This window comes from Diceros bicornis, chromosome 14 (assembly GCF_020826845.1).
Source record: "Diceros bicornis minor isolate mBicDic1 chromosome 14, mDicBic1.mat.cur, whole genome shotgun sequence".
Classification (NCBI taxonomy): domain Eukaryota; kingdom Metazoa; phylum Chordata; class Mammalia; order Perissodactyla; family Rhinocerotidae; genus Diceros; species Diceros bicornis.
The window spans coordinates 34,062,816-34,090,333 of NC_080753.1; the positions used below are offsets into that span (position 1 = coordinate 34,062,816).

General features: G+C 53.2%; 4 protein-coding genes across 11 annotated transcripts; 3 read left to right on the forward strand and 1 right to left on the reverse strand.

Moving 5' to 3' along the window:
* The first annotated feature begins 577 nt into the window (after positions 1-577).
* Positions 578-5,490, forward strand: POU5F1 (POU class 5 homeobox 1). The gene is made up of 5 exons (XM_058554845.1): positions 578-1,028; positions 3,779-3,899; positions 4,182-4,312; positions 4,633-4,791; positions 4,966-5,490. The coding sequence occupies exons 1-5, from the start codon at positions 624-626 to the stop codon at positions 5,230-5,232; spliced, it is 1,083 nt and encodes a 360-aa protein (XP_058410828.1). The 5' UTR covers positions 578-623; the 3' UTR covers positions 5,233-5,490.
* Positions 5,491-6,603: 1,113 nt separating this feature from the next.
* On the reverse strand, positions 6,604-10,400 carry TCF19 (transcription factor 19). 2 transcript variants are annotated; one of them, XM_058554847.1, is made up of 5 exons: positions 10,302-10,399; positions 9,322-9,887; positions 7,660-8,218; positions 7,353-7,383; positions 6,604-7,032 (listed from the first exon to the last, which is right to left on the reverse strand). In XM_058554847.1, exons 2-5 carry the CDS (start codon positions 9,557-9,559, stop codon positions 6,868-6,870), a joined length of 993 nt encoding a protein of 330 aa, XP_058410830.1. In that variant the 5' UTR covers positions 9,560-9,887; positions 10,302-10,399; the 3' UTR covers positions 6,604-6,867. The 2 variants fall into 2 exon arrangements, with proteins under 2 accessions (XP_058410830.1, XP_058410829.1); XM_058554846.1 differs by having other exon boundaries at positions 6,604-7,383; positions 10,302-10,400.
* Positions 7,319-24,348, forward strand: CCHCR1 (coiled-coil alpha-helical rod protein 1). 7 transcript variants are annotated; one of them, XM_058554842.1, is made up of 18 exons: positions 7,319-7,772; positions 11,973-12,039; positions 12,118-12,331; positions 13,605-13,902; positions 16,263-16,426; positions 16,523-16,658; positions 16,880-16,990; positions 17,182-17,331; positions 17,913-18,023; positions 18,133-18,239; positions 20,319-20,431; positions 20,616-20,661; positions 20,816-20,952; positions 21,081-21,269; positions 21,366-21,467; positions 22,291-22,442; positions 22,551-22,722; positions 22,976-24,348. In XM_058554842.1, exons 2-18 carry the CDS (start codon positions 12,024-12,026, stop codon positions 23,086-23,088), a joined length of 2,331 nt encoding a protein of 776 aa, XP_058410825.1. In that variant the 5' UTR covers positions 7,319-7,772; positions 11,973-12,023; the 3' UTR covers positions 23,089-24,348. The 7 variants fall into 7 exon arrangements, with proteins under 7 accessions (XP_058410825.1, XP_058410821.1, XP_058410823.1 ...); XM_058554838.1 differs by lacking the exon at positions 7,319-7,772 and adding an exon at positions 10,415-10,873 and having other exon boundaries at positions 11,907-12,039; XM_058554840.1 differs by lacking the exon at positions 7,319-7,772 and adding an exon at positions 10,415-10,873.
* Positions 24,349-24,730: 382 nt separating this feature from the next.
* PSORS1C2 (psoriasis susceptibility 1 candidate 2) lies at positions 24,731-27,030 on the forward strand. Its single transcript, XM_058554848.1, has 2 exons — positions 24,731-25,600; positions 26,265-27,030. The coding sequence occupies exons 1-2, from the start codon at positions 25,546-25,548 to the stop codon at positions 26,618-26,620; spliced, it is 411 nt and encodes a 136-aa protein (XP_058410831.1). The 5' UTR covers positions 24,731-25,545; the 3' UTR covers positions 26,621-27,030.
* The last annotated feature ends 488 nt before the right edge of the window (positions 27,031-27,518 follow it).

Genomic DNA, 27,518 nt, shown 5'->3' on the forward strand with positions numbered 1-27,518 from the left:
GTCCCTGGTGATGGGATGGAATTTAGCAGGCTGAGCATCTGCGCCTTTGGGGTAACTGAATCTGGCCAGTAATTTGGATGGGAATGCCTAGGTTCCTGGGTTGGGGGTGTGTGAGGACAGCAGTGCGTGGGTTAAGGAATTGAGGGGTAGCCCCAGCAGTATTTGGCATGTACACAATAAATGTTTGAGGATCTGAGAGGATGGCCGGGCCCCAGTGAGGAGAGGGTGCCGGGGTCTTTGAGCTCCTGAAGAACGTGGAGGAGGGATGGAAGGGACCCCAGATAGCTCTGAGGTGTGCAAAGCCCAAGAGAGGGCCGGGCAGCCTGTTGGGAGTTGGAAGAGAAGGTCTGCATGGGGGACCTGCACCAAGGCCCTTGGGGTCTGGAGAGGTGCCAGGTTGGAACTCCCTGCCTTTCCCCTACCACAGACACCACCGCCACCGTCAGGCCAACACTGTTCGCCTCAGTTTCTCCCACCCCCACCGCCCTCTTCTCCACCCATCCAGGGGGCGGGGCCAGAGGTCAAGGCTAGTGGGTGGGATTGGGGAGGGAGAGAGGTGTTGAGCAGTCCCTTGGAGAGCCCTCATTTTACCAGGCCCCCGACTTGGGGCGCCGTCCTTCCCCATGGCGGGACACCTGGCTTCCGACTTCGCCTTCTCACCCCCACCGGGCGGTGGAGGCGATGGGCCAGGAGGGCCGGAGCCGGGCTGGGTTGACCCTCGGACCTGGCTGAGCTTCCAGGGCCCTCCTGGTGGGTCAGGAATTGGGCCGGGGGTTGGGCCGGGTGCTGAGGTATGGGGGATTCCCCCGTGCCCCCCGCCATATGAGTTCTGCGGAGGGATGGCATACTGTGGACCTCAAGTTGGAGTGGGGCTGGTGCCCCAAGGCAGCCTGGAGACCTCTCAGCCCGAGGGTGAGGCGGGAGCAGGGGTGGAGAGCAACTCCGAGGGGGCCTCCCCCGAGCCCTGCACTGCCCCCACTGGTGCCGTGAAGCTGGACAAGGAGAAGCTGGAGCAAAACCCTGAGGAGGCAAGTGAGCTGCAGCGGGGGTGGGAGAGTGGCCAGGCTGGCAGGGGCGGCTGTGGGAGGGGGAAGCGGTCGCCTGCAGCTGTCTAGGCCTGGAACCCAAGACAGGAGCAGGCATGGCTGGCACCCCAGACAGAGAGGGGTGTGTGGCGACTGCAGACAGTGCTGAGAGCAGGGGCGAGGTGAGAACTAGAAGTCAATTCAGGGAGAACCGCAGGTGAGGGCAGGGGTGGCCTGGGGGAGTTGGAAGCCGGCCCAAGCTGGCCTTGCTTCCCGCCTAGCCCTTGTCAAGTAGGTCCCTTCCCCTTCCTAGGCCTGACCAGGGTCTGGTCACTCACTCAGCAGCCCAGCACCAGACCCAGTTTGGGGTTTGAGCCTCTTCTCCCACCCTGAGTCCTGCTTGAAAACATTATCCTTATCAGACCCAGGATCTTGGCGTTAGGGTTAAGCGTGGCCTGAGGGTAAAAACAGTGCTTATCCCGAGGTTATTGTTCCTGAAGGTCTAGGGTGTGACTGGTTTCTGATATAAGCTCCAGTTCGGGCTGTGTGTGTGGACATGTGGAGTTGGGTTTACCTGCCGTCAGGTTTAGGCCTTGTCTTCCCTTGACCTCTGCCTCGGGGCCAGTGAGTCACCATTATGCGAAGTACACACCCTGGCACCCCCTTGTAGAGAGCTGGAAGTACCAATTTCAGCCTTAATTCCACTGTTGTAAGCAAGAAAAAAAAGTGGATGAAGTCATCCCTAGGCCATTCCCCAAACATCGAGTTTGCTGAGGGATTGAGGACTTCCACGGCTAGCCCTGCTGGGGCCTATTAAGAGTGTCTCCCAGGCCGCTGAAGACACAAGTATAAGCAATTAGAGATCAAGTACTAAGCCTTTAGGCCTCTCTAAAGGAGGTGTGAGTGGTTTCAGCCACCCCAGTAGCCCTAGACTCTTTGCATGAGGCAACTGCTGGGCCTTGAATAATAATGGCTGCCAATTGTGGTCCATTTCCTAAGTGCCTGGCTGTGTGCTCAGTTCCTACATCATTAGCTCATTAACCATCACAAAATCTCCTAGGGAGGTATTATTAGCCTGTTTCACGGGTCTCAACGGCTAAATGATGAAGCAAGGATCTGAACTGGGGTTTACCTTATTTCAAATCCCCAAAATAGGATTTGGAAAGCCGACATGGGGACAGCTGAGGACATTTATAGGTTTGAGATATTGGCTGAGCAGAAGTTGAGAATGGAAGTTAGCCTGTTTGAATTTGATGTGATCAATCACCCTTGAAATACTTCCCTCAGGGCTTCCAGGACCACACAAAGGCCTGGCTGCTCTCCTGCTCCCCTTGGCCACTTGCCTTCATTGGAGTGTCCCAGGGCTCCGTCCATCAACCTCTCCTCTATTTACCTTTCCTTCTCATCCACCCTCAAGGCTTATATACCTATAGACACAACTATTGCATTTTCTGTCTCCTGCTGGAGTGGCTCCCCGAGCTGCTCCACCCCATCCATCACCCAGTAGCTCATGGCTCAAACCAGTCATCTTCATTCCTTTCACATCCTCCATCCAATCCTTTGGAAACACTGCTATAATTACCTTGGAAATACATCCTGAATCAATGACTTATCACCTCGCTGTCCCAGCCACCATCATCTATGCTGGGAATACTGCAGTTGCCTCCCTAGTTATATCCTCACTTCCTCCTTACTCTATTATCAACACGTCAACTGGAGTGAACATTTTAAAATGTAAGAGTCAGATCATTTCACTCTACAACACCCTTAAGTGGCTCCCCATTTCACTGAGCAAACCACAGTCACTGCAGATCTGCAGGATCCACCCTGCTCACTGCTGACCTCATCAGCTCCTCCCCTCCCCTCTTCCTTTCCCTCCGTCCACTCACCCTGCTCCGCTCCAGGGGCCCACCCACCTCAGGGCCTTTCCACTGGGCTCTTTCCCTTTGCTCAAATATCACCTTCTCTGACTATCTTACTTAAAATTGTCACCTCGCCCAGCATCCCCTACCCTGCTGTCCTGTTTTCCATAGCGCTCCTAACACACCAACACGTTGGATAATCATTATTTGTCTCTCCACATTAGAATGGAAGTTCTAAGAGGCCAGGGCTTTTTGTCTACTTCGTGTAGTGGCTGGCTTATAGAAGGTGCTTAGTAAATCTGTAGAATTAATCAATGAAGATGCTTCTATGTTGCAAAAAGATACAGTTAAAATAAGGGATAATCAGATTTTTTTAAAAACTGAGGCACTAACTATATACAAGGCACTTTATTCATACCTCTTATGATACTTGTTTCTTTTTGTAGTGTGTTTGTTTGTGTATGTGTGCCCTATCAGTTTGACCCTTGAAGCAAGCTGAAGAGAGGATGTATATTGAAATGAGAATCAGAGCAATACGGTGCTCTTTATTTCTCTAGTCTCAAAACTTCCTCAACCTGGGGGTAATACTTGAGTCAAAAAGCTTTTGTGAGTATTAAGTGGGCTAAATAGGCAGGAGCTCCCTTCATAACCTGATGGGTGTTCTCGTTGAGGCCAGGGCCTGTCTTTGCATCCTTGCATGGTGCTCTGCATCTAATGGATGTGTTGCTTTCTGGGGTGAATGATGTTTGGATACAGGTTATTTCTAGATGTTAGGTGGGCAGCCTGGAGGCAGAGATACTCTCACAGACCATTCCTTGGGGCCCAAATAGAAGAGGGGTCAATAACTGGTGTGTTTATGTTCTTACACGTCCTCTGCCTTTTTTAATGCAGTCCCAGGACATCAAAGCTCTGCAGAAAGACCTCGAGCAATTTGCCAAGCTCCTGAAGCAGAAGAGGATCACCCTGGGATACACCCAGGCCGATGTGGGGCTCACCCTGGGGGTTCTCTTTGGTGGGTCTCCCTCAGCATATTCTGACCACAGAACACATGGACCACATCTCCCCACCAAGGCAGTGAGCAGAGGGTGTTTCAGGGGCAGGGTCTACCCTCACCCATAAAGAGGGTAGGGAGGGAGGGGGAACGATACTTGGGCTCTGAGTTCCCTCTCGGAAGAAGGGGGACCCTGGTGTGGGATCTTGTGAAGGCAGGAAGAGGCAGCGAGGCCTGGGTCTTGGGGTCACGAGGGCCCTGCCTGCTCTGCCTCACCTTGTGTCTTTCAACCCACCTCCCCAGGGAAGGTGTTCAGCCAAACAACCATCTGCCGTTTTGAGGCTCTGCAGCTCAGTTTCAAGAACATGTGTAAGCTGAGGCCCCTGCTGCAGAAGTGGGTGGAGGAAGCTGACAACAACGAAAATCTACAGGAGGTGAGGGTGGGAGGGATGCACAGGGACGTGCCAAGGCTCAGCCCAAGTTCCATTGCTTCCATCCCTGGCTTGCAGCTCTCCTTCCTAAGGCCAGTAGTCCTCAGTGGGATGGAGGGCAATTCCTCAATTCTGCTGGGAGCCACTGGTCTAAACCCACCCTTCCAAGATCCTCCTTTTTCATACCATCTGGCTCTGGTGACACATCCAATGCCCTCTTAGCAATTTGCTCTTGAGTCACTGACCCCATGGTGCTATTGCTCAGCAGGTTCAAAACTTGCGCTCCCATCTCCTTCCTTGTCACCCCCTCCCCACCTGCACAGATATGCAAAGCAGAGACCCTGGTGCAGGCCCGAAAGAGAAAGCGAACTAGTATTGAGAACCGAGTGAGAGGCAACCTGGAGAACATGTTCCTGCAGTGCCCGAAACCCACACTGCAGCAGATCAGCCACATCGCCCAGCAGCTCGGGCTCGAGAAGGACGTGAGTGTGTGCTCTGTCTCCTCCTCCCCAGTCTCTACCTCCCTTCCCCCAGCTCTGGCTCCTGGCCTCTTGCCTCTAGTCTGTTGGCTTTGGGCCAAATGACCAAGCCAAGCCTGACCCACCTCTTGGAGTTTAGGGTCAAATGTCACTCTCCCTTGTGTCTTCCACTTGCAGGTGGTCCGAGTGTGGTTCTGCAACCGTCGTCAGAAGGGCAAACGATCAAGCAATGACTATTCGCAACGGGAGGATTTTGAGGCTGCTGGGTCTCCTTTCTCAGGGGGACCGGTATCCTTTCCTCTAGCACCAGGGCCCCATTTTGGTACCCCAGGCTATGGGGGCCCTCACTTTACTACGCTGTACTCCTCGGTCCCTTTCCCTGAGGGTGAGACCTTTCCCTCTGTGTCTGTCACCACTCTGGGCTCTCCTATGCACTCAAACTAAGGTAGCCTGCCCTTCTCAGGAAGAGGGGCAGGGGAAAGGGGAGAGCTAGGGAAAGAGAACCCTGGGGTTCCTGCCAGGGCTTTGGGATCAAGTTCTTCATTCACTAAGAAAGGAATTGGGAACACAAAGGGTGTGGGGGCAGGGAGTTGGGGGAACTGGTTGGAGGGAAGGTGAAGTTCAATGATGCTCTTGATTTTAATCCCCACATCACTCATCACTTTGTTCTTAAATAAAGAAGCCTGGGACACAGTGGATAGATACTTTTGTCTTTGGTTTCTTCTTCTCTAGTTACTGAAGAGGTGATGGGGGGATACCCAGTACCCAATAGTAGATAGTAACAGCTAAGACCCAAATGGCCCTGAAACCAAGGTACCATTTAAACTGCTCAGAGTCACACGTAAGAGGGAGGGCTGGGATTGGAATCCAAGTTTATTTGGAGAGGACCTTATAGGCATGAGCTAGTTAGGAGCCCATGAGGTGGGGTCCTGGGGAAATTTGAGTTGAACGCCTTATTTTTACCCACACATGCAGTTACCATGTAGCCCATTAGCTATTAGGAGCTGGCTTTTTGCTTTCCCCACTCTATTCTGGAAGTCCTCAGTGGCTTTATACTAGGTAATCAAGTCTTTAGATACTTCTGCATATCGCCTTATATTAACTCTACCTTGTGCTTTCTTGATGCCAGGGTTCATTTGGTTTCCACTTAAGGTTTTTGCCTACCCTGTCCATAAGTGACTTACCAAACCCCCATGTTTTAGTCCTGGCTTTGCCACTACCTAATCGGGGCCCTTGCTCTGGGGCTGTTTCCTTGATGTGGAAAACACTTGGGTTGGTAAGTCTAAGGGACAGCAGGGGATGAACACGCAGGTTTCAATAGAATAGGTCAAGATAAGGCTTTCCTAGTAAGAACTATAGAAATGCTGCTTCGAAAATATCTTGGTGTACAGCTCACAGAAGAGAATCAATGTACTGTACATTGGTTAGGTTGATCCACACTGGACCAGGTCCAGCATCTGCTCTGGCAGGTGTACCAGGTTTTCTCTTTTCCCTAGTAGCACTGGTGAAACTTGGTAAAGTTCTGCCACCCTCTTGAACTTGACCAAACTCCAACTACCTGATTTAAATGGCAGTGGATCTGTTTTCCTTTAAACTAGAAACCTTAACTACCTGGATTCCTTTTTTCCTGTCTCCCACCTCCAGCTCATTCCATATATTTGCAGCTTTTCAGTGAGTAGGTTCATATTTCTCTGTGCCTTGTCTGCTCATTTCTCTTCCCCTGAGATTCTGAATTTGTTTTCCAAACCTTACCAAGTCCATTCTCCCAAGAATTGAAAAGCAAGGAGTATCACAAAAAGAGTAAATGCCTAGGAGTGAATGAAGCTGCTCATTGTTTATTTGGAAATGGAAGCAAAGTTCTGAAAAGCCAGGTCACGATCATCATGGTCAGTGGCAAGACTACCCACAACTTAAGGAAGTTTTGGGGCTGTGGCCTAGGTCTTTCCAGAATGCCTTAGGTGGTGCCATCCAACAACATTAAGAACTTGCTTGTTCCAGTCAGGGGCTTACATCTTTCAAGGCATGGCCTCTGCAATTGGTTGCTCTGACCACAGACGTCCTAACGTCCATGACAAGGACCTACAGCTTGTAACAGTGGGAATTTCCAGCTCTCTGGCAACTCCCTGCAGGCAGCAATATCTTTGGTAGGAAACCATCTCTTCTGTCACCTTGGCCATGAGGGCCTGCTCCAGGCCTCCAATCGATATCCATAGCAATGGACCCTTCCCCTGTAGTCATTCCCTCCTGGGGAGGCAAGGGAAGAAGGGGCATTTCTTAGGACTCATTGGCACACCACTGTGTCCACCCGTGGCCTGGAGGTGCCAGCTCTGTCCTCTGGTGCCGTGATGGTGGCCTTAGGTCTGGATGCCTACACGACACCCTGGGCACCGGAAGTCGGCCTCCCTGGCAGCCTGGATGCTACAGCCAACACAGGCCACATGGAACCAGACGTCACAACCATCACACTGAACCCAGGCTACTGTCTCTTCTTGGGGCAGGCAGCAACAAGGGGCTGCACAGGGCTCCCCACCCCCAACTGCGGGGGGAGCAATGGGGGTGCTCACTGGGTGCTTCCGAGGACGCCCACGTCGATTTCTGAAGAAAGTGACACAAAAACCAGGGTCACTAGAAACTGTAGAAGCCTAGAACTGTCCCCTGGATAATCAAAGTGAACCTAGATAGACTCACTAGACTAATGGTGAACCTGGTTAGTAGAGCTAACCCAGGTCTTGCCATTCCAACATCTGTTCCACTCCTGTCCACCTCCCATCCCCCTCTCCCTCCCCTGAGCTGAAGGCCACCTCCCAGCCTGGGGCTCTAAAAATGAATCAAAAGGCAGTGAAATATTAAGACAAAGATCTCTCTACTTACCCACTAGGTGTAAGTGGGGTTTTCTCTACACGGAATTTCTTCCTGGGCTCTGTAAGGACTGGTGGAGGGCTCTCGGGACCCTCTCTCTCATCATCCAGTTCTGCCAACACTCGGTGAGCTGATTTCCTGCGATTCCTTGGGGGTGGGGCAGAAGGGGTGGTCCCCACTTCCCCAGGGGGAGTGGGAACAGGCAGGCTCTGTGGCCCACCCCCACTCCGGGAAAAGGTGAGGGGCTGGGGCTGGAGCTTGCTGAGGCTGCCGATGGAGTTGAGGATCAGCGTGGCTTTGGGGGCAGGGGAGAGGGTGCTGAGGGGGCGCTGTGGAGCCCCCTGGGAGGGCAGCATGGGCCGGAAACCAGCCCTGGTTCCCTCTTCTCCCCTAGACCGAGGGATGGTAATGGCAGCAAAATCTTGAGGTTTGACGCGGACTTGCTGAAACATGAAGTAGAACTCCGGGGGGCTGGTTCCTGGGGGCCCTTCAGGGCCAAAGGTCAGAAGGTCACCATCACTCAACTCTAGCCTATGACCCCTTGGGAGTCGGACATTATTGACCAAAGTCCCTGTTGATGGTGGGCAACCAGGCACAGAGAAGGACAAAACAGAAATGACCAGAGTCAGTCAGGAGGGGAGGAATCTGGCCCCATTTGATTTTCTGGGGAATATGAGGAAGAACTTGACACCTGTCATCAAATTCTCTCACATTCTAAGTACCTCAGCAGGTGATATCAGAGATTAAGCTCCTTGTGAGCTGGGAACAAGATTTACTTTTCTTATGCCCTCCCTCAGGGCACATAGAGGGAGCGGACTCCCCTCACTCTACTGAGGTCCAGTTCTCAGATATACTCACCCTCAAACAGCCCCAACTCAACAGTTACTATCAGCAAAGCTCAGCCTGTCTGGGTTCAAATCCTAGCTCCACCACTTACCAGCTATGTGACTCTGGACAAGTTAACCTCTTTGTGCCTCATTTCCCTCGCCTATAAAATGGGGATGATATTCATGCCCACCTACATTCAATGCACTTAAATCTGCCTGGTTCATAATAGTAAGCACTACATGAATGTTGGCTACCACTGTTATCCAACCCCTACCACACACCAAAATAGACCTCACAAAGACATTTTACCCAAGAGGAAACCCAGAGAGGAGAAGTAACAGGTCTGAGGGGGCCACCAGGTCTGATAGGTCTGCCACCAGCGGCCAGTGGCAGAACTCAGATGTGAAGTCAGGCCTTCTGAGGCTGGCTGTAACTATCTCCAAAGTCAAGGAGTAAGACATATGCCCAGATCATTAAAACATAATTCAACATATCATAACGGCCCTAAGACAGGAACGAGATGCCTCAGCAAATCTGGAAACTGAGTCAAGTCTTAGCTTGGATCCCAATGCCCCAGAACAACCCCACTGTGATACTTTCCTGATGATGCCCCAGGCCCTGGATCTACCTCCCAGTCCCTGTATGAGCTAAACGGGCCATCGAGGGTCAGCCCCGCAGAGTGTCTGACACTGCACATTTCTGGTAGGAAGACAGGTCTGGACTACAGCTGTCCATCAAACCTGATGGGGAGTTTGGGAGGCAGGAAGGGTCCTTGTGGAGTCCCTTAATCATTCCAGCCCAGAACTGCAACTGCCTAGGTGCAAGGCTGCCCTGCTCACTGCTCACCTTGGCTGCTATGGTCCTCCAGACTGACCCTCCAGTCATCGCCCCGGCATTCAGCGTGCAGCTCCGCGTGGACTCCAGAGATGAGGCCGGGCTCCTGCTGGGGCCGCAGGGCCACATCACACAGGTCGGCCCTGCGGCCCAAGCGATAGGTGCAGCCAGCTCCGCTTGGGGGGTGGAAGGTGTAGAGATCACCGCCCCTGCCGCCCCCTATGCGCAGCAGCTGGAAGCAGGGCAGCATGGGCGGTGCCCCCTCCGCACCACCTCTTCCACTTCAGGAATCCATCACCTTTCCCACTCCTGGGTGATGCATGGCCGGCCTAAGTTTACTTTCCGTCTGATACAAACTTGAGCTGTGCTTTGTGCAATTTCAACTTTGAGGACACTCCCTGAATGGTGCAAATTCAGAGGACAAGGAGCCTAGGCACACGATGGAAAATTGGCTGTCAAGCAGCTTTGCAACTGAAAAGTTCGGAGAAGGTCCCGGTGCAGTGCAAAAACCAACACGTCTTATGGCACCTTAGTTGAACCGGATCCTCAGGCCGCAAAATACTCGGGGAGCCTTCAATCTGTGCAAGGCAACATACATTAGGCAGCGTCTAGGGAAATACACTGTAGATGTATGTATGAGGGGGGGGTTCCTGCTCCTGTGCAATGTTAGCTTGTCACCTCAATGTAATTTGGAGAAAAGAAGCTTCTTCCTGTCAGACCTGCTTATCCAAATGGAGTAATCCTCCTGCTTGCCCGCGCCTTGCTCTTCTGGCCAATACCTCACTCATAACTAGTTAGCTTGAACCCCAGTGGGAAAGTGAATCCACTGTCATCCCCTAAAGGCAGTGCAAACGAGTCCTTACGTTCTCCAACAAAGCGGATCTAAACCTCCGCTTCTCCGGGTGGGATAAAAATAGAGCAAAGAGCTCCCGGAGATCATACAAGGCAAACCCAGTCTTTTCCCTCCCCGCCCCAGCCCAGTTTCGGATTACCGCGCGGTGCAGTGGCAGGGTCTCCCCTCCAGGCAGTGCCAGCCTCTCGGCGGCCCCGGGACCTCTCGGGCTCCGGCCGGCGCTGGCGCTCCCGCGGCTGTTTGACAGCAAGGAAGCCGGGGCCAGGAGGGGCGCGGCCTCCGCGCGCGGGCAGCGCCGACCCCGCCTTTGGAATTCCCGGGCCCGAACTTCGCGCCGAGCGAGCCCGCCCCCCGTGCCGTTCCTGATTGGCCGGCTCATTTGTGCTCCTCCTCTCCATTGGGCGGCGCGCTTGGAGGCTCTCCGATCTCCCGCCTTCCGCTTTTTCTGATTAGTTCACAAGTTTTCCCGGGTTCCCGGAGTTGGGAGGAGCCGCCGGGGCGCGGAGCTGCCCCAACGCCTTAGTTGGGCCCGGCTTCAGACACTACTGCGCCTGCGTGCACCTCTTCCCCTCCTCCTTCCGGGGTGAAACGGGCTTTAGAGCGGCCCGCCAACCTGCGCGCTTTGCGCAGGCGCGGTCAGGGGCGGAGGCCGCGCCCGGGAGCAAGGTGTAGGGGGTGTGGTCAAAGGGCAGAGGTGGGCTCTCGCGCTGGGTAAGGGGCATTCTGGAAGTGTCGGTTGGGGGCGGGAAGGGGCTGAGCTGGGGTGCGAGGGTGGGTTCAGGGGTCCATAGGGGAAGTGGGGTAAGGGGGCCGGGTAAAAGAACGGGTAAGGTGGTCGGAACAGCCTTAGAGCTCGGGGTCAAGCAGGGTGAAGACGCAAGGGTATTTGAGGGAGTGGGGGTCGGGTGGCAGAACTGAGAGCCGGCTAGAGTGCAGGGAGGCGAGAGCAGGCTATTGAGTTGAGAGATGAAGGTGCGAGTGAGGGAGCAGAGTAATTCCTTCAGGAAAAAAGCAGATTAGGATGTAGGGAGGGAGGGGAATAGAAATCCCAGATCGGCGGGGCGAAAATAGATGAATTCGGGTGGGAGGGTGGGGAGACCTTGAACACCCTCTCTATGCTCTAGGACTCTGGAGAGGGGAGGGTGGGTGACAGGAATGGAAGCTGAGAGGATAGTAGAGAGAAATTGAGAGGAAAGTTGTTGGAAGGGTTTGGATGAGATGTCAGGAAGCTGGCTTTTCTGCCAAGAGATCTAGGCTGCCTGGATTCCCAGAGGTCCTGGGGAGGCATCCTATTCTGCATGTAGCCACATTCATCTGGGCCTGGGGCCAGAGCTTTAATAGGGAAGGACCAAGGAGGCATGGCTTGGTGGTGTCTGGATGGGCTTCCCCAAGGCCTTGCTGAGCCATGGAGAGAACTCTGGAGATTGGGCTCACAACCCCTGCACTGCATACCTCCTTTCTCACCTCCGACCAGGAACGGCAGAGACTGTAGAAACTTAAGGAGGAGGGTAAAGTCACTCCCAGAATCCCCAAAGTATGAGTAAAGCCTCAGAGAGCTCCCTCTCAGCCTGTCTCAGTAAATTCCCTCCATCTCGTGGTAATTGCCATAGTTCTGTCAGGAACCAGGTTGGGTCAAGCAAGTGATCTTTGGGTATTTCCTACTTCTTTTGGGAAGTAGGAAAAGAGGAGCTAAGGGTTGGGTGGACCTGGCTTTTATTTAAGGATTATGACTTTGTTATTGTAGGGGCTTTCTCTTTGGAAGGTGGCCTGAAAGTTGAATTGGAGTGTCCTTGTTTCTCCTATTGTCCAGGGGAACATAGATGGCTGGACACTGAATCTAGAGGCTTCAAATAATGTGGAGATGTTTCGACCTTCAGGTCAGTGGGACCTGGCAAGGGGACTGGTGATTGTCTCTCCCTGGGAAGCTGACCATCTTTGTCCTTGTGATTCTTCAGGTTCCACTGGGCTGATTCCCCCATCCCACTTCCAAGCTCGGCCCCTTCCAACTGTGCCAAGAATGGCTCCCACTTGGGTCTCAGACATTCCCCTGCTCCAACCCCCAGCCCATCAAGATGTCTCAGAAAGGCGGCCAGACAACCAGAGACCTCAAGTGATCATGTGGGAACGAGGTGTTTCTGACAATGGGCAGGAGCCAGGGCAGAGAGGCAGGTAGGGATACACTGTCACTGTTTTCTTGGGCTTGCTTGCCAGTGACCCTTCTTCACTGAAATAGATTTGTTACCCTGTTTCAGCCCTTCCATAATTTGTTCATTTTTACATAAGCAACTATTGGTGTGCCTACAATGAATAAATAGTAATAAGGCAGTGTGTTAGCTGCTAGGGATGGGGATAACAAAAATGAATAAGAGAGATCTTTATCTCAAGGAATTTAAAATCCCAAGAGAGAGACTGACCAACAGCTGATTGTAATAAACATAGTATAAGGCAAGATGAAGAAGTGTGAAGGAGTGTAGCTTGTACTGTGGTATGTGGATTCATTCTGACAGAGTACATGCCATTGGAGGTAGCCATGCTATTTGTAGGTGTACTGTCTATAAAAATTCTTGATGTTTCATGTGTGTCTTTTCCCAAATGTCCTGGAATGTCATTCTGCCATTTTGCCCTAGAGTGGAATTGCAGATGGGTCTACCTTGGACCCCATCAAAGAGGAAGGAGCCCGATGATGAAAGGGGAACACTGGAGTGGGTGTCAGGAGACAGAGACTTTCTGTTGCTCATTTGGCTACCAGCTGGGGCTCCTTTGGCCAGTCACTTAATTTCTCTAGGCTCTGAAGTGACAGATCCCTGCCACTTCAAAAAAAAATTCCGTGGTTCTGGGCCTCAGTGAGTGAGCTGTGTCAAGAGCCTTGTTATACTGGTTTAAACTTTATGTGACACCAGTTGATTCTGTTCTCCAAAGGTCGGAACTTTGCAATTTATTGCTGTACTGTTCTCTCAGACTCCTCCTAACACTCAATAAATGCTTTTAACTAGCTCCTGGCCGCACCATGTTGATACTGGAAGCCTTGACTTCTCTTTCTCTGCACCTCCCTCAAACTTTTCCTTGCCCTTAAATCGGAATTCAGAAGCCTCTGTGTGTTCTTCCAACCTCTCCAATTCAGAATGTGTGGCCTGATGATGTGCACAGGCAGATGTTTAATATATCTGCCTGTATATAGGCTCTCTCTAGGGAGATCACGTTCTATGGTCTCAGCAAGCCTTTAGGTCCTGTGAGCCCAGACAGTGGACCTAATGTGCTTAGTAGGGCCTCGATGAATGACTATGGTGAGGGAAATGCAGAGATCCCCATGGCCCGGCTTCATCCCCCTCATCTCCCCACATGGGAACAGAAGGATCCTCTTCTCCTTCTGTCTCCATTTATGCCCTTGGCCACTCTCCCAGCACCAGAGACATGTCTCACCTGTGCTAATCTGTCTTTGAAGGTCCATAGAGGGGTCGCAGGCCCTGAGCCAGCAGGCTGAGCTGATCTCTCGGCAGCTGCAAGAGCTGCGGCGGCTTGAGGAGGAGGTCCGGGTCCTGCGGGAGACCTCGCTGCAGCAGAAGATGAGGCTAGAGGCCCAGGCCATGGAGCTGGAGGCTCTGGCACGGGCGGAGAAGGCCGGCCGAGCTGAGGCCGAGGGCCTGCGTGCTGCCTTGGCTGGGGCCGAGGTTGTCCGGAAGAACCTGGAAGAGGGGAACCAGCGGGAGCTGGAGGAGGTTCAGAGGCTGCACCAAGAACAGGTGAATGTGGGGGTGGAAAGGGTTTACCTTCAAAATGGTGAACTGGCAGTAGCTTCCCAGCAGAGAACAGGTATCACCCAGAAGGCCCCATGAGCAGTAGAGTAATGAGAAGATGTTTGGTGAAGGCGAAAAAACAGGTGACCTGGGAAGAGGGAGAACTTGGGTGTTTTGGGCTTACTCAGATTGCACTTTTTCCCAGGACTCGGGTGACCCGCACACCACTTGAAGCCCTCCTTCCCCTTCCAGTAGGAAGTAATCTGTCTTCCCACTTTGCTCCAGGTACCCAATTCACCTGGGAGCCTTGGTGGAGGGGTGAGAAAGTTGGGAGTGGGGTCCTAAGGAGGACTGGGAAGGGAATATTACTCAGTCAGCAACCTTTTTTTTTTGTGAGGAAGACCAGCCCTGAGCTAACATCCAACGTCAATCTTCCTCTTTTTGCTGAGAAAGATTGGCCCCGGGCTAAGATCCGTGCCCATCTTCCTCCACTTTATATGAGACGCCGCCACAGCATGGCTTAACAAGTGGTGTGTCAGTGCACGCCCAGGATCCAAACCTGCGAACCCCGGGCCACCGCAGTGGGGCGCGCACTCTTAACCGATGTGCCACCGGGCTGGCCCCATCAACAACCTTTTATCAGCGCTGACTCTGCCATCCCTGAGACAGGAGCTGGGACTCTGGGGTGAGCAAATCAGCTTGAGTCCGTGTGGGTGGAGCCAATAGCCTAGTTGGGGACATGTACATTCAACGCTTAATTTAATCCTACTTCATTGCAATTGGGAGAAGTGCCATGAAGGAGAAAGATAAGGGAGTTCTCACCTGGTAGGGGGTTGGGGAAGGCCACCCTAACCAGTCGACATGTTAAGAAATGAAACCATAAAGATACTGGAAGAAAACATGGGTGAATTCCTTTATAACCTCGGGATGGGGAAGGCCTTTACATATGAATCAAAATCCAGAGCCATTAAAGAAAATATCAATACATTGACTTTATAATACTAAGGAATGACAAAATAAAAGTAAAATTAAAGGACAAATGATAAACTAGGGAAGAATATTTACAGCTCATATCACACGAAAAGGCTAATATCCTTACTATATAATGTGTGCCTAGAAATTGATGAGGGAAAGACAGCAATCCAGCCAGAAAATGGACAAAGGAGATAGTTCAAAGGACAGTATAAAAGGCCTTTAGATTCGTGAAAGGTGCTTAATGATAAGGAGTTGACATCTGTACTGAATAGGAGTTGGCTGGTGAGGAGGCGTGTTGGGGAGGCGATGGGAGCTGAAGTGACACTTGGCACCATGGGGGACGGGAGGAGGCCAGAGGGGCTCTGGGTGGTGTGTGGACTGCGAGGCCTCGGGCCTGTTCAGAACTTTATACTTTACCTTAAGAGCAATGAGCAACCGTTGAAAGGTTTTAAACAGGGAATGACATGATCAGATTTGTATTTTATGTCTAAAAAGACCAGTTTTGTGATTTAAGTCCTAAGTGATCACTTCGTGGTACGGAGATCAGGCTAGAAGGGGATGGACCGGAAATCAGGGCGGCCACTCTCCCTCCTTCACTGGCCGTCCCACGACTCCTTCAGTGTGTCTGACCCCATTACCACTGTTTGAGGTGCAGAGAGAAAAGGACAAGCTTCCTAGAGCTTCCTTTCGAATGGGGTGTGGCAGATAGTAAGTACATGCAGAAGTAAGTTCACTTTAGGTGATAGTAAGTGCTGGAAGGCCATGACCAGGTGATAGGACACAGTGGGTTGTGGATGGGGATTGGAGGGCCCAGGGAGGCCTTTCTGAGGAGGTGACGTCACCCAGGATCTGAGGAGCTGGGGAGGCCAAGCCTTCAGCTAGACTCTGAGGTGGGAAAGAGCTGGCTTGTTGGGGTGAAGAAGGGAGGGCATTGTGGCTGGAGCAGAGTGGGCAGTGGGAGAGCGGTAGGAGATGGGCTCAGGGAGGTGGGCAGAGGCCAAGGGGCAATGGGCTTGGCAGGCCAAGAAGAGAAGCTGAGTTTTGGTCTGAATGCCATGGTAAGCCACTAGAGGTTTTTAAAGACTGGTCAGGAGATTATTGCTGTTGTCCAGGCCAGAAGTGAGGGCAGCTTACCTCAGTTGGTGGCATTGGAGATGGAGAGAGGTGAAGATGTGTTTTGGGAGGAGACCTGACAGGAACTGCTGATGGATTGGAGGGTAATGAGAGAGAGTGAGTCTCCATTTTGCTACGCGCAGTTGGGTGACTTGTTGGGTTGTTGCCTAAGGTCATGGAAAGTGGGACTGAGGGGACAGGGCCAAAGCAGGCGGGATTTGGAAAGCCCAGATTTGGGAGTGAGCTGGCCCCTGCTGAGCCCTGTCTTCTCTCCGCAGCTCTCCTCCTTGACGCAGGCTCACCAGGAGGCTCTGTCCAGTTTGACCAACAAAGCTGAGAGCTTGGAGAAGTCTCTGAATAGTCTGGAAACCAAGAGGGCAGGAGAAGCCAAGGAGCTGGCCGTGGCCCAGAGGGAGGCTGAGCTGCTGCGGAAGCAGCTGAGGTAAGTGAGGGTAGGGGGTGGCCAAAGGGGCTTGTGGGTGGGGCAAGTCTCTAGGGTGCCCCACTGACGCCTCCCCTATTCCTACCCCAACCCCAGCAAGACCCAAGAAGACCTGGAGGCTCAGGTGACCTTGGTTGAGAATCTAAGGAGATACGTGGGGGAACAAGTCCCTCCTGAGGTTCACAGCCAGACGTGGGAATCAGAGAGACAGGAGCTTCTAGAAACTGTGCAGGTGAGAGAGTGCAGGGTGCATCTGTGCGGGAGGTGGGACAGGAGGGCTCAAGGATCAGGTCCTGGGAGAGGGGTGGCCCCTGGAGAAGAACACAGTCCCCAGGAGAGAAGGCATTACTGTCAAGAGGGTGCAGACTGGCTGCTGCCCGAGGACATGGCACAGGGGCCCTACGGAGGCGGCTGCTCCCTCTCCCTCCGTCTCCCTCCCTCTCCCACCTGCAGCACTTGCAGGAGGACCGGGATGGCCTGCAGACCACGGCAGAGCTGCTGCAGGTGCGCGTGCAGAGCCTCATGCACATCCTCTCCATGCAGGAGGAGGAGCTGGCCAGGAAGGTAGGCCCCCCAGGCGCCTCCCTGTGAGTGGGAGGAGTTGGTGTGCTGCCAGAACCTGCTGGGATCTTTCTTTCCTTGAACACCTCTTCTTGCTGTGGCTCCTGTTGCTTGGGCAGGACAGAAAACAGAAAACACCTCCTTCCTCTCCCACCCCAGGAACCCACACTTTCCCCTGTTCCTCCACCTCACAGGTTCAACCTTCAGATTCCCTGGAGCCCGAGTTCACCAGGAAGTGCCAGTGCCTGCTGCAGGGCTGGCGGGAGAAGGTGTTTGCCCTCATGGTGCAGATGAAGGCCCAGGAGCTGGAGCACAGAGGATGCAGGGAGCAGCTGAAGGGACAGGTCGCTTGGCACCCCGTTTCTCCCCATATTCTCCCCCCAACTCCTTGCTTCTTACATAAGGGATGACATTCATTCAACAAATATTTACTGAGTGGTTACCACCTGCTGGGAACACAGCCCTGAATGCAGACAGACAAATACCTGCTCTAAGGAGCTTACATTCTGGAGCGGGAGACACATAATAGGCAAGTAAACAATAAGATAATGTCAGGTAGTTATATGCCCTATAAAGGAAAATGTGAAAGATCCTGTGACAGAGAGAGACCGTGGGGTGGGCCCGCCTTAGGTAGGATGGTCAGGAACGGCCTCTCTGAGGACGTGACAGTGTCTAAGGATAGGTGGCGTGAGCAGAGGCGGTGGGTCCTTGTGGGTGGGTCACTGGGCACTTTCTCAAGGTGTGGGCACATGGAACATACTTCTGGAAGGAAACCTGGACTCAGACTCCATTCTGGGGAACCCAAGCCTCTTGTCTCCCTGCATGGCATTCTTGCAGAGATCTCTGCACCTGCCCCTTCATTCCAGTGACCCCCTCCAGCTTGCTGCTCTAGCTGTGCCCTGCCCGTCTTCCTCTCCTCACCCAGGTAGCAGAGCTCCAGGAAAGAGCTGCAGCCCAAAGCCAGGAGCAGGCCATCCTGCAGCGCTCCCTGCAGGACAAAGCCGCAGAGGTGGAGGTGGAGCGGATGGGTACCAAGGTCTGTCTGAGACAGACGGAGTCTAAGGGAGGCCAGGGAAATCCCTAGCGCCGGTCTGTGGGCCAGGACCCTGGGGAGGGGACCCTTCTCTTTACCGCATCCTTCCCAGGCCCTGCAGATGGAGCTGAGCCGTGCTCAGGAGGCTCAGCGCCGGCGGCAGCAGCAGGCAGCCTCGGCGGAGGAGCAGCTGAAGCTTGTGGCCAGTGCTGTCAGCAGGTATCTGGGAGGTGGGTGGGGTGGAGTAGTATTTCTGCTTCCCCAGCTTCCCAGGCACCTTGGAGTTTAAGAGCCTCAGGCAAGAGGGGCTGGAGAGCTGGCTACTGGAGGATGCAGGGCAGAGGTAGTTAGCCCTGTGTAAGTTCCTGTGTTTGTTTTTCCCTGGGGCAACCCCTCCACGTTCACACCAGGGTCACTTGTTATGACTCCCACTGACCTTGGCTGGAGGTGAGGCACCACTTCTTCCTGGAGTTCAGTCTAGTACCAGCTTGAGCTAAACAGAGCACCTGAGAGGATGTCCACCTTCAGAGTTGTCCGAGGGTAGAGAGTGTGGATACTTGGTCTTTCTTTCGTTAAAATTTTACAGGCATGCCCTGAGTAGTTGGAAAAAAATTTAATCTCTATTTTAAAGCTGTACACCTACTGGTGTACTAGATATTCCATCTAAAATGTATAGCAGTTTCCTTCTCGATCAATTGGAAGCCTGTGTCTCTTATACCAACTTCCTAGTTTCTTTCCCAACTCTTGTTACATAACCTTTAGAAAGCCCTCTGAGGAGAAGCACAGGCTTTGCACTGGTAACAGCCCCTCCTCAGCCGTGGACACTGGAGTACTGAGGGGGTCCACGTAGAGATCTCAGCACAGTGCCTGGCTTGTCGTCTGTGCTCTGTAAATGTCTACTGTTAACCACGAGGCTCCTCTGGATGGATCGCATAACAGTTTTTGGTTTAGCAAAATTGTGATGCAGGATGGGTCCTTGCCCACCATCCCCTTCTGTTGAATTGGGCCATGGGGACTAATTTAACTTGAAAAAATTATGAAAAAGTTCAAAGGATAAGAGAGGCTAAGTATGATGAACCACACCCAGATTCAGTCCATCGCATGTACCTCCTACCTCTAGGACAACAGAGAGAAACGCTGTGGACAGGGTTTTACTTTGGTACCAGGACATCACTGCAGTGGTTCTTGCTAATGATTTATTGCCAGAAAGTCCACCAGGCTTAAAATAACCCAAACTTGGACTGTTGCCAGGTTTGTTAGATAGCCTCTAGATGGCTTGGGAACCTTACCAGAAAATGGCTTTTGTAAGAGCCACAGTAGGTGTTGGAAGCACCCACTCGAACAGTTTTCAGATAAACGTGATCCCTGCTGTGCTGCTAGGGATATGAACCGCAGCCCACGTGGGCCGCGTGTTTTTCTGTTGGCACAGACTTGGACTCTCCTGGGGAGTTCCTGCCCTGCCCCTGGATGCTCCTGGGCCTCCTCCCTGGGGGCCTGGTTAGGCTTCTCAGCTCTCATGAGCCACATTGGCCCTGCTTCGGGCACCGCCCACTGATAAATCACGTGGGCCTGGCCTCCACTGGTGTCAGGGAATTGTTGGAGAGGATAACTTTGATCTCTGATGCATAATAGTCACCAAAAAATAGGTTGTGAGAAATAAGTTTCTCAGGTTGTTTGAAAAGATACACAGTCATTTAATGCCTTCTTGGGGCAAGGGCCACTTACAAAACTGTTGGAAGCTGTGGGCTTTTTTCCTTAGAAAAATGCACATAACTTCATACACCCCATCCAGCGCCAGGAGAGTCCCAAAACCTGGAGAAGAAGTCTAGATGAGCTGGAGATTAGGCAGCCGTACAGCACTTTTTTTCACTCCCGTAGAGTCATTTTCACTGAACCCTTTACTGTGCTGTGGCATCTGGTCCACATAAGGTCTGACCCCAGGACCCTCATTATAGTTTCTAGTGCAGGGCTGTTATTAAAGATGCTGATGGCTAGGATCCACATGAGAAGCTTACTGTATAGGTTTTGGGACCAGGAAGAGCTGTGCTTTTCTCATGAGCAACTGCATCATTGTTACCTGACAGTCACTAAAGGGCTTAAGCTCTCAGGTTTTTTTCTTTTATTGGCTGAGGAGCTCAAACATGAGTTGGGGCCCCTGCCCTTGCCTCAGCTTCTCTTTTCTCTGCTCTGACTTCTGGTTTGCTTTCCTCATGTACCTAGCAGGACAGGGCAGAGGGAGTTAAGTCCTTTTGGCAAGGAGGTGGGGTTGGAGGGTCAGTGACCTTGTGCCTTCTCCAGCTTTCAGACCTGGCTCCAGAGCACCATGGCCAAGGTGGAGCGAGCCGCAGCCCGGCTGCCCAGCCTCAGCAGCCGAGTCAGCTATGCTGTCCGCAAGGTTCACACCATTCGGGGTGGGTAGGGCAACTGCCAGCTGCACCCTGGCCCTGCCCCTGCCCCACCAGCCCTCTCTCATCCCACCTGCGTCCTCCTGCCTCCTTCTCACTGGTCCAAGCATCTTTTTCCCTGACTCCCTAGTCTATCCTTTTCTCCTCCTCAAACTCATCTCTCTGTAGCTTTCTGCCTTTTCTCCCCCAGGCCTGATGGCTCGAAAACTGGCCCTTGCTCAGCTGCGCCAGGAGAGGTGAAATTCGGGGCACTTGGAGATGGATCGGGGAGGGGAGTGGGGCTTTAAGATGTTGGCTGCTGGGACCCAAACAGTGAGGACCGAGGAGGGGTAGCTTAGGGGTCAGGCAGGTGGGTGAGTTTCCCTGACTCGGTTTCTCTTCCTGTCTCAGCTGCCTCCCACCCCCACCGGCCACAGATGTGAGCCTTGAGTTGGAGCAGCTGCGGGAAGAACGGAACCGCCTGGATGCAGAACTGCAGCTGAGTGCCCACATCCTGCAGCAGGAGGTGGGCCGGGCCCGGGAGCAAGGTATGCCTGGTCCTGACTCACTGAGCTCGAGCAGGGGCCAGAATCCAGTGTGTTGGGGATGGAGAGAAGGAGGGAAGAGCTGGCCTCCAGGGCAAGGAGAGGCCTGAGTGAGCACCTCCTCTTCCCAGGGGAGGCAGAGAGGCAGAAGCTGAACGAAGTCACCCAGCAGCTGGAGCGGGAGCTGCAGCGGACCCAGGAGTCCCTGGCCAGTGTGGGGCTGCAGCTGGAAGCGGCTCGTCAGGGCCAGCAGGAGAGCACCGCGGAGGCCGCCAGTCTCCGGCAGGAGCTGACCCAGCAGCAGGAGATCTACGGGCAAGGTGTGCAGGAGGGGAAATGGGCAAACCCATGGAGGGTGGGGTGGGAACCACAAACCACAGCACCCCATGCCACACCCCATCTGCACCTCACCCCAGCTCTGCAAGAGAAAGTGGCCGAAGTGGAAACTCACCTGAGGGAGCAGCTCTCAGAAACAGAAAGGAGACTGAACGAGGCTCGGCGGGAGCATGCCAAGGCCGGTGAGATTTGCCAGGGTGGACAGGGGCTTCCAGGAACAAGGAAGTGTTGACATAAGGTTATTTAAAAAAAAATTTTTAAGCTTTTTTTAAAGTATGCAATTAACGAAGTTATCAAGGAATGGCACAGATGAATTCTCAGGTGGTGTACACAGCTGTACAGCCAACACTCAGATCAAGCAACAGCATGTGACCAGCCCCGGAGCCCCTCCTGGTCACTCCCCTCCACAAAGGCAACCGCCATCCTGACATCTCACACCCATGATTACCCCCGACTTTGTATTGGGAAGAACTTCTAACACCTAGACAACTTTAGAAGAATCATGTAATGGATACTCCCCTGCCTTCTCCAACTAGATGCAGCAGTTTCTAACCTTGTCACATTCCTCTCTATCTGTATATACACACACATCAATATGCACATTTTTTGGAATCATTTAAAGTAAGTTGCAAACATCAGCTGCATCTCCCACAAAGAGGAAATTTTCCTATATAACTTCAATACCATTGTCGCATTTTAAGAAAATGAACATTAATTGCACAAAATCTAATGTCCAGTCCCTATTCAGATTTCCCCTGAGGGACTCTGGGAAGCTTCGGGGATGGGGACGGTACTTTGGCTTCACAGATTCATAGATCCTAGAGCACCAGCCCACCCTCCCACTGTACACAAGAGACTGAGAGCCACAGAGCATAAGTGGCTTCCCCACGTCACAGAGCTGGGGACCCAGCGTTCCTGCCTGTCATTCCAGTGTTGTTTCCATGCTGCCTCACTGCCCCTGGGCTGCCCCACACCTGTCCCCTCTGTGCCCTGGCTTCACCACAGTGGTCTCACTGCGTCAAATCCAGCGCAAAGCCACCCGGGAAAAGGAGCGGAACCAGGAGCTCAGGCGCCTGCAGGACGAGGCTCGGAAGGAGGAGGGGCTGCGGCTGACCCAGCGCCTGCAGGAGCTGGAGAGGGACAAGAACCTCATGCTGGTAGGGGACAGCAGAGACTGGGCGCTTGCGCTGGTTGGGGCAGAGGTGTGGAAAGGGGAGGGGGAGGCTCTGCCCGGGCGAGGTGGCCTTTAACCCTCTCCTTCCCAGGCCACCTTGCGGCAGGAGGGTCTCCTCTCCCGTTACAAGCAGCAGCGACTGTTGGCAGTTCTTCCTTCCCTGCTGGATAAGGGGAAGTCTGCGGAGTCCAGCCCCAGGCCCCCAGGGTCTTCAGCACCTGCCCCTCCAGCAGCGGCAGCCTCCACCAGGGAGTCCATAAAAGGTAATGGTCTAGGTAGGAGGAGACAAATGGGGACACACACCCACACACACACACACACTCTTCAGGAACCTCTCCCCCAGACACTCTTGAGGACCCAAGCCTTGTTCTCTGTGACCGTTGGAGGCCCACAGACTCTTCTCTCCACCCCCGCCTTGGACCAGGGAACCTTCTCTCTCAGAGAAGGTTCCTCTGCACAGTAATCAAGACAGCCTTCTCTTGTCCAGCTCTTATCCCTTGGGGTCTTCTTTCCCAGGATCCCTCTCTATCCTGCTTGATGACCTGCAGGGCCTGAGTGAGGCCATTTCCAAAGAGGAAGCTGTTTCTCAAGGAGACAACCAGAACTCTCCTGCTCCAGTCTCCTGCTGAGTAGCCGGGCGGGTGCACTGAGCAGCTGGGAGCTCAAGGGGGGCCGGGAGGCTCGTGGAGAAGTGGGGTGGTGGTGGGGGGCCAGCCCAGCCCTCTTCCCCATCCAGCTGCCCTCGGGACACCAGGCACCAAGATGTCTGTGAATTCTGCTGTGGCTCAATAAAGATGACTACAGTAGGAGCCGTTGTTTGGACATGTTATCTCTGGGAATATAAGGGAAGTCTCTCTTCAGGGGAGTGTGAGAAGTGGTCCCACACACAGCTCTCTCTCTAGATGGTACCTCTTTCAAAACTCCTTTCCTAGGCTGCTTGGGAAGTTTTTTGAGAAGCTCCAGGTTTTCTTTATTCTCAACTTTTGTTTTAAAACTCTTTTTACTGCTCAGGGTGGGCCTGGTGGCCTAGTGGTTAAGTTCACGTGCTCTGCTTTGGCGGCCCAGGGTTTGCAGGTTCAGATCCTGGGCGTGGACTGACACACAGTTCATCAAGCCATGCTGTGGCGGTGTCTCACATACAAAATAAAGGAAGATTGGCACAGATGTTAGCTCAGTGACAACCTTCCTTAATCAAGAAGAGGAAGATTGGCAGTAGATGTTAGCTCAGGGCCAATTTCTTCACCAAAAAAAAAACTCTTTACCTCTGGAAGATGATCAGTGCCAGGGATGAGGATGATAAAGCATTCACTCGTTCAACGGGAATCTTAGAGCCAGGTGGTGTCCTAGCTCAAGGCTACAGTGGCAGCTGACAGGCAGGTCCCTGCTCCCATGACGCATCCATCCTAGTGGGACAGACAGATGATGGACAAGTACCTCAATGAAAGAGCATTTCAGACAGTAGCAAGTGCTATGAAGAGAAAATAAATTACAATGATGAGATAGAAACTGACTCTGTGGGTAGGGGCAGCATTAGATGAGGGGAAAGGCCTCTCTGAAGAGGGGACGTTGTGCTAAGACCTTAGTGGAGTGAGGAGCAAGCTGTGTGACCACCTGGGAGAAAAGTTCCTGCAGAGGGCAGGAGGGAGAGTGATGGGGGAGAGGCCTCCCTCCTCTCCAGCCTGGAGAGGCTGCAGGGAGAGGCCAAGACCTGGCAGGGTTTGGATTTTCTTCTAAGTCAATAGAAAGCCCTTGGAGTACTTTTTAAACAGGGAAGCAGCCACACAGCTAGATTTATGTTTTTAAGAGATCCCTTGGCTGGCTGTGGAGGCCAGGTTTGGGTGTGGGAAAGGGATGAAGAGTGGGAGCAGGGAGACCAATTAGGACAGTGTTGCGGGAGGCTGGGGAGGGATGGTGCTCCAGGGTGGGGCGCTCCAGAATGGGGTGGGGTGGGGCAGGGGAAGAGAGGAATGCAGCCTGCCCTGTGAGCCACAGAGGGACAGTGGTGTTCCTTACCATGAGGAACAACTTGGGGAGGAAGTGAGTTTTGTTTTGGACATATTGTGTCTGAGAGGCTCACTGGACCTCCAGGCAGAGGAGCCCTTCCCGAGGAAGAAGTTCTAGGGGGATCTCTGAGCGACTTAGACAAGACGGACTGAGACCTAAAAGATGGGGGGAGGGGGTGGGCATAGAGAGTTGGCATCCAGGACCAGGGGAGGGGGCCCGGGGGTCAGTGAGGAGGATTCCAGAGGGAAGAGGAAGAGGCTGAGATGACAGGGAGCTGAGGCAGCTTCTTCCTGGGCCTCTGGGCCGTGACTGATGGAGCCAGCTCAGGGGTGGGGAGAAGGAATCAGGATGTCCTCATATTTCCTTCCTTATCTGCAGTCACTCCAGGTGGCTCTTGATGAAATTCCTCAGTTGTCACTGCTTGGGAGGCCCCCTGCGTGCCTGAAGAAGGCATGTGCCGGGGAGCAGCGTGGCTGGGTCCTGAGGAGAGCAGAAGTTCCAGGGAAAGAACTGAGCCCGGAGGGGGAGGGTTCAAAGTTGGGTGTAAGGGTGGGGGAGGTTCAGTGGACTAGCTGAGACTGTCCTAGTTGCATCCCAGGTATTCAAAGTGAGCAACTACCCCCCCCCCCCGCCCCCCGCCCAGCGTCCTGCCTCCTGGCCCATGTAATTACACTGCTTCCCCACGCGTGCTTTGCTCCCATTCCTTGGCTTCCAATGGCTTGGTGGAAGTCTCTGTGATTATGGAGATGATGCATGGGTATTGATTCCTGCAGGGTGTGTATGGAGGAGCACCTGAAAACAAAGGTGGGGTGATCAAGGTTGGGGTCATCGATAGAGCCAGGGTGGCTGGGTCCTGAGCTGGGGGACTGAAATGAGGGACGCCAGCCTCAGAGATTACACATCAGCCATGGCCTTCCAAACAGGTTTGACCAGTTAGGTTCTGATGAGATTCCTTGTGTCACTGGGCTGGCCCCTCCCCAGAGATTGGCCTCCTCCTCTCCCTCCTCTCATATAAAGCCTCTTGGGGTTCCCAGTTACCCAGACTCAGCCCACCCCCAACTTTGGGGGTTCAGGAGACAGCCATGATGCTCAACTGGAAGCTACTGGGGGTCCTGGTCCTTTGCCTGTATGCCGGAGGTGAGCTTGGAATAGAGGCCAGGAGTGCAATTTGGGGTGATGGGGGATGGTCAAGATGAGGCGAGGGTGACCACAAAGAAGGAAGGGGGTGAGTTGGATGCGTAGGGATGGAGAACATTCTGAGAATTCACAAGGGGAAGAGTTAATGGGATGCAGGTGATGCGAGAAGGTGCATTTAGCTCAGAATAAATGTTTTGCTGGTTCAGGTGTAGCTGCATGTGGCGATTTAGATCAGAATTCAGATGTGAGTCGAGTAGTCATTGGAGCTGAGGTCTGTGTTGAGGGTAGAGGTCATTGTAGGGGTGGGGTCTGGGTGTCATATGAGGCCGAGGTGTAGACCACTTTGGGGCTGCAGACCAGCATGGGGGCCATGCCACTGGGGTGTCCCAGCCAGGGCTGGAGGGAGCTTATTTGAAGGGTTTGGTCAGTTTAAAGTTGGTCAAGTTAATGGTTCAGGACAGAGTTTTCATGTCATTTTAAGATCACTTCGGCATTTTGTAAATGTGTGGAGAGCTCTTTGAGAGTTACTTTTGAGGTCTGTTTGTGGGATCAGCTCAGGCTGGGGTCCATCCCAGAGAGGCTATGCCCCCTGGTCTGTAGCTGGGGGCAGGGGTTGGGGATCTGGCCTTCACCACCTCTTACCTTTCTCCTTCCTCCTTTATAGGCATCTCGGGCAGCGGAGACCACCCCTCTCTCCCACACACCGAGGCCCGAGAGGAGGAGGGCTCCCCACCATTGCCTCATGGCCCCCCAATCCCCGGTGACCCCTGGCCAGGGGTACCCCCTGTCTTTGAGGACCCCCCACCTCCAGAACCCAATCATCCCTGGAGAGACCTGCCTGAATCTGGAGTCTGGCCTCCTCAGCCGCCTACAAACGATCCCCCTCAACCTCCCCGGCCAGATGACCCCTGGCCGGCAGGACCGCAGCCTCCAGAAAACCCCTGGCCTCCTGCCCCTGAGGTGGACCACAGATCTCTGGAGGAGCCAGACCTTGACCCACCCCGGGAAGAGTACAGATAAGGGGATTCCCTAGAGGCGTCCTGGGCCTCCAGGCAGAGTGTACCCAAGCCCATCTCTACCCTTCTGATTCCCCTGAATTCTCCCCAATTTAGCCTGACTCCTTATTCCCTTCCTCATTCTTTCAATTTTATTCTGAACCCTGAAGGTGTCATTCCCAATATTTTCTGCCCCCTCTTGAGATCCATACTCAGTCCTCACATTTCCCCTCCTTTTTTCTCTGAGAGCTGAAGCACACAGCTCTACCTCGTGTTCAGTCCTCTCCCTGCTACCAGCCTCCCACCTCCTCTTCCCCATACCTGGGACTCCTGGGGCAGTGCGGGCGGCACTGTGTTCTCTGCTGCCACCTGGTGGCCTATGATGGGAACTATCTGGAGACAAAGATGGTGCTTCCATGAAATGGAAAAATAAAAACCACGTTTTCTTCTAGGCTGCTTCTTTGCCAATATTCTTTGAATATTCAGATACTCTCCTCAGAGCCACAAACCTACAGAGATCTGGAAGTAATCTGAGTTCCTGTCTTGCTCTTATGCATAAGATGTGGAGCTCAGCAGGGGGAGGGTTGGAAATGTAACCATCAGAGTTACAAGGACATTCAGACTCACATTTCTCCCATTCTGGGACCCCTATTTTGAAGAATGAGAAACCAAGATAAGTCTTTCTTTAATAGCTTATGGTTTGCATACCCCTGGCTGAACATGTAAACTTTCCAGGGGCATGTGGGCAGGACCAAGTTTTAAGGGGAGCAATTTCCAGAAGTCACGTGTCCCTGACTAAAATGAATCTGCCTGAGAACACTCTTCTCCTTTTCCACCTGCTTCCTTAACAAACCACCCTTCTCTCACTAGACAGAGAAAGACGGAGCTCTCTCACCCACCCTGACCCAGACCAGGGTGCTCTT

Excerpts from the sequence above, each read along its gene's own strand:
- POU5F1 (XM_058554845.1), top strand. The coding sequence starts at position 624 with ATGGCGGGACACCTGGCTTCCGACTTCGCCTTCTCACCCCCACCGGGC. Across the intron at positions 1,029-3,778 it reads TGGAGCAAAACCCTGAGGAG|TCCCAGGACATCAAAGCTCT; the intron begins GCAAGTGAGCTG and ends TTTTTAATGCAG. Across the intron at positions 4,313-4,632 it reads ACAACGAAAATCTACAGGAG|ATATGCAAAGCAGAGACCCT; the intron begins GTGAGGGTGGGA and ends CCACCTGCACAG.
- TCF19 (XM_058554846.1), bottom strand. The coding sequence starts at position 9,559 with ATGCTGCCCTGCTTCCAGCTGCTGCGCATAGGGGGCGGCAGGGGCGGT. Across the intron at positions 8,219-9,321 it reads GGAGGACCATAGCAGCCAAG|GGACTTTGGTCAATAATGTC; the intron begins GTGAGCAGTGAG and ends CACCATCAACAG. Across the intron at positions 7,384-7,659 it reads ACCCCACTTACACCTAGTGG|AAATCGACGTGGGCGTCCTC; the intron begins GTAAGTAGAGAG and ends CACTTTCTTCAG.
- CCHCR1 (XM_058554837.1), top strand. The coding sequence starts at position 11,521 with ATGGCTTGGTGGTGTCTGGATGGGCTTCCCCAAGGCCTTGCTGAGCCA. Across the intron at positions 18,024-18,132 it reads TGGAGCGGATGGGTACCAAG|GCCCTGCAGATGGAGCTGAG; the intron begins GTCTGTCTGAGA and ends CATCCTTCCCAG. Across the intron at positions 21,270-21,365 it reads GCAGGAGATCTACGGGCAAG|CTCTGCAAGAGAAAGTGGCC; the intron begins GTGTGCAGGAGG and ends ACCTCACCCCAG.
- PSORS1C2 (XM_058554848.1), top strand. The coding sequence starts at position 25,546 with ATGATGCTCAACTGGAAGCTACTGGGGGTCCTGGTCCTTTGCCTGTAT. Across the intron at positions 25,601-26,264 it reads CCTTTGCCTGTATGCCGGAG|GCATCTCGGGCAGCGGAGAC; the intron begins GTGAGCTTGGAA and ends CCTCCTTTATAG.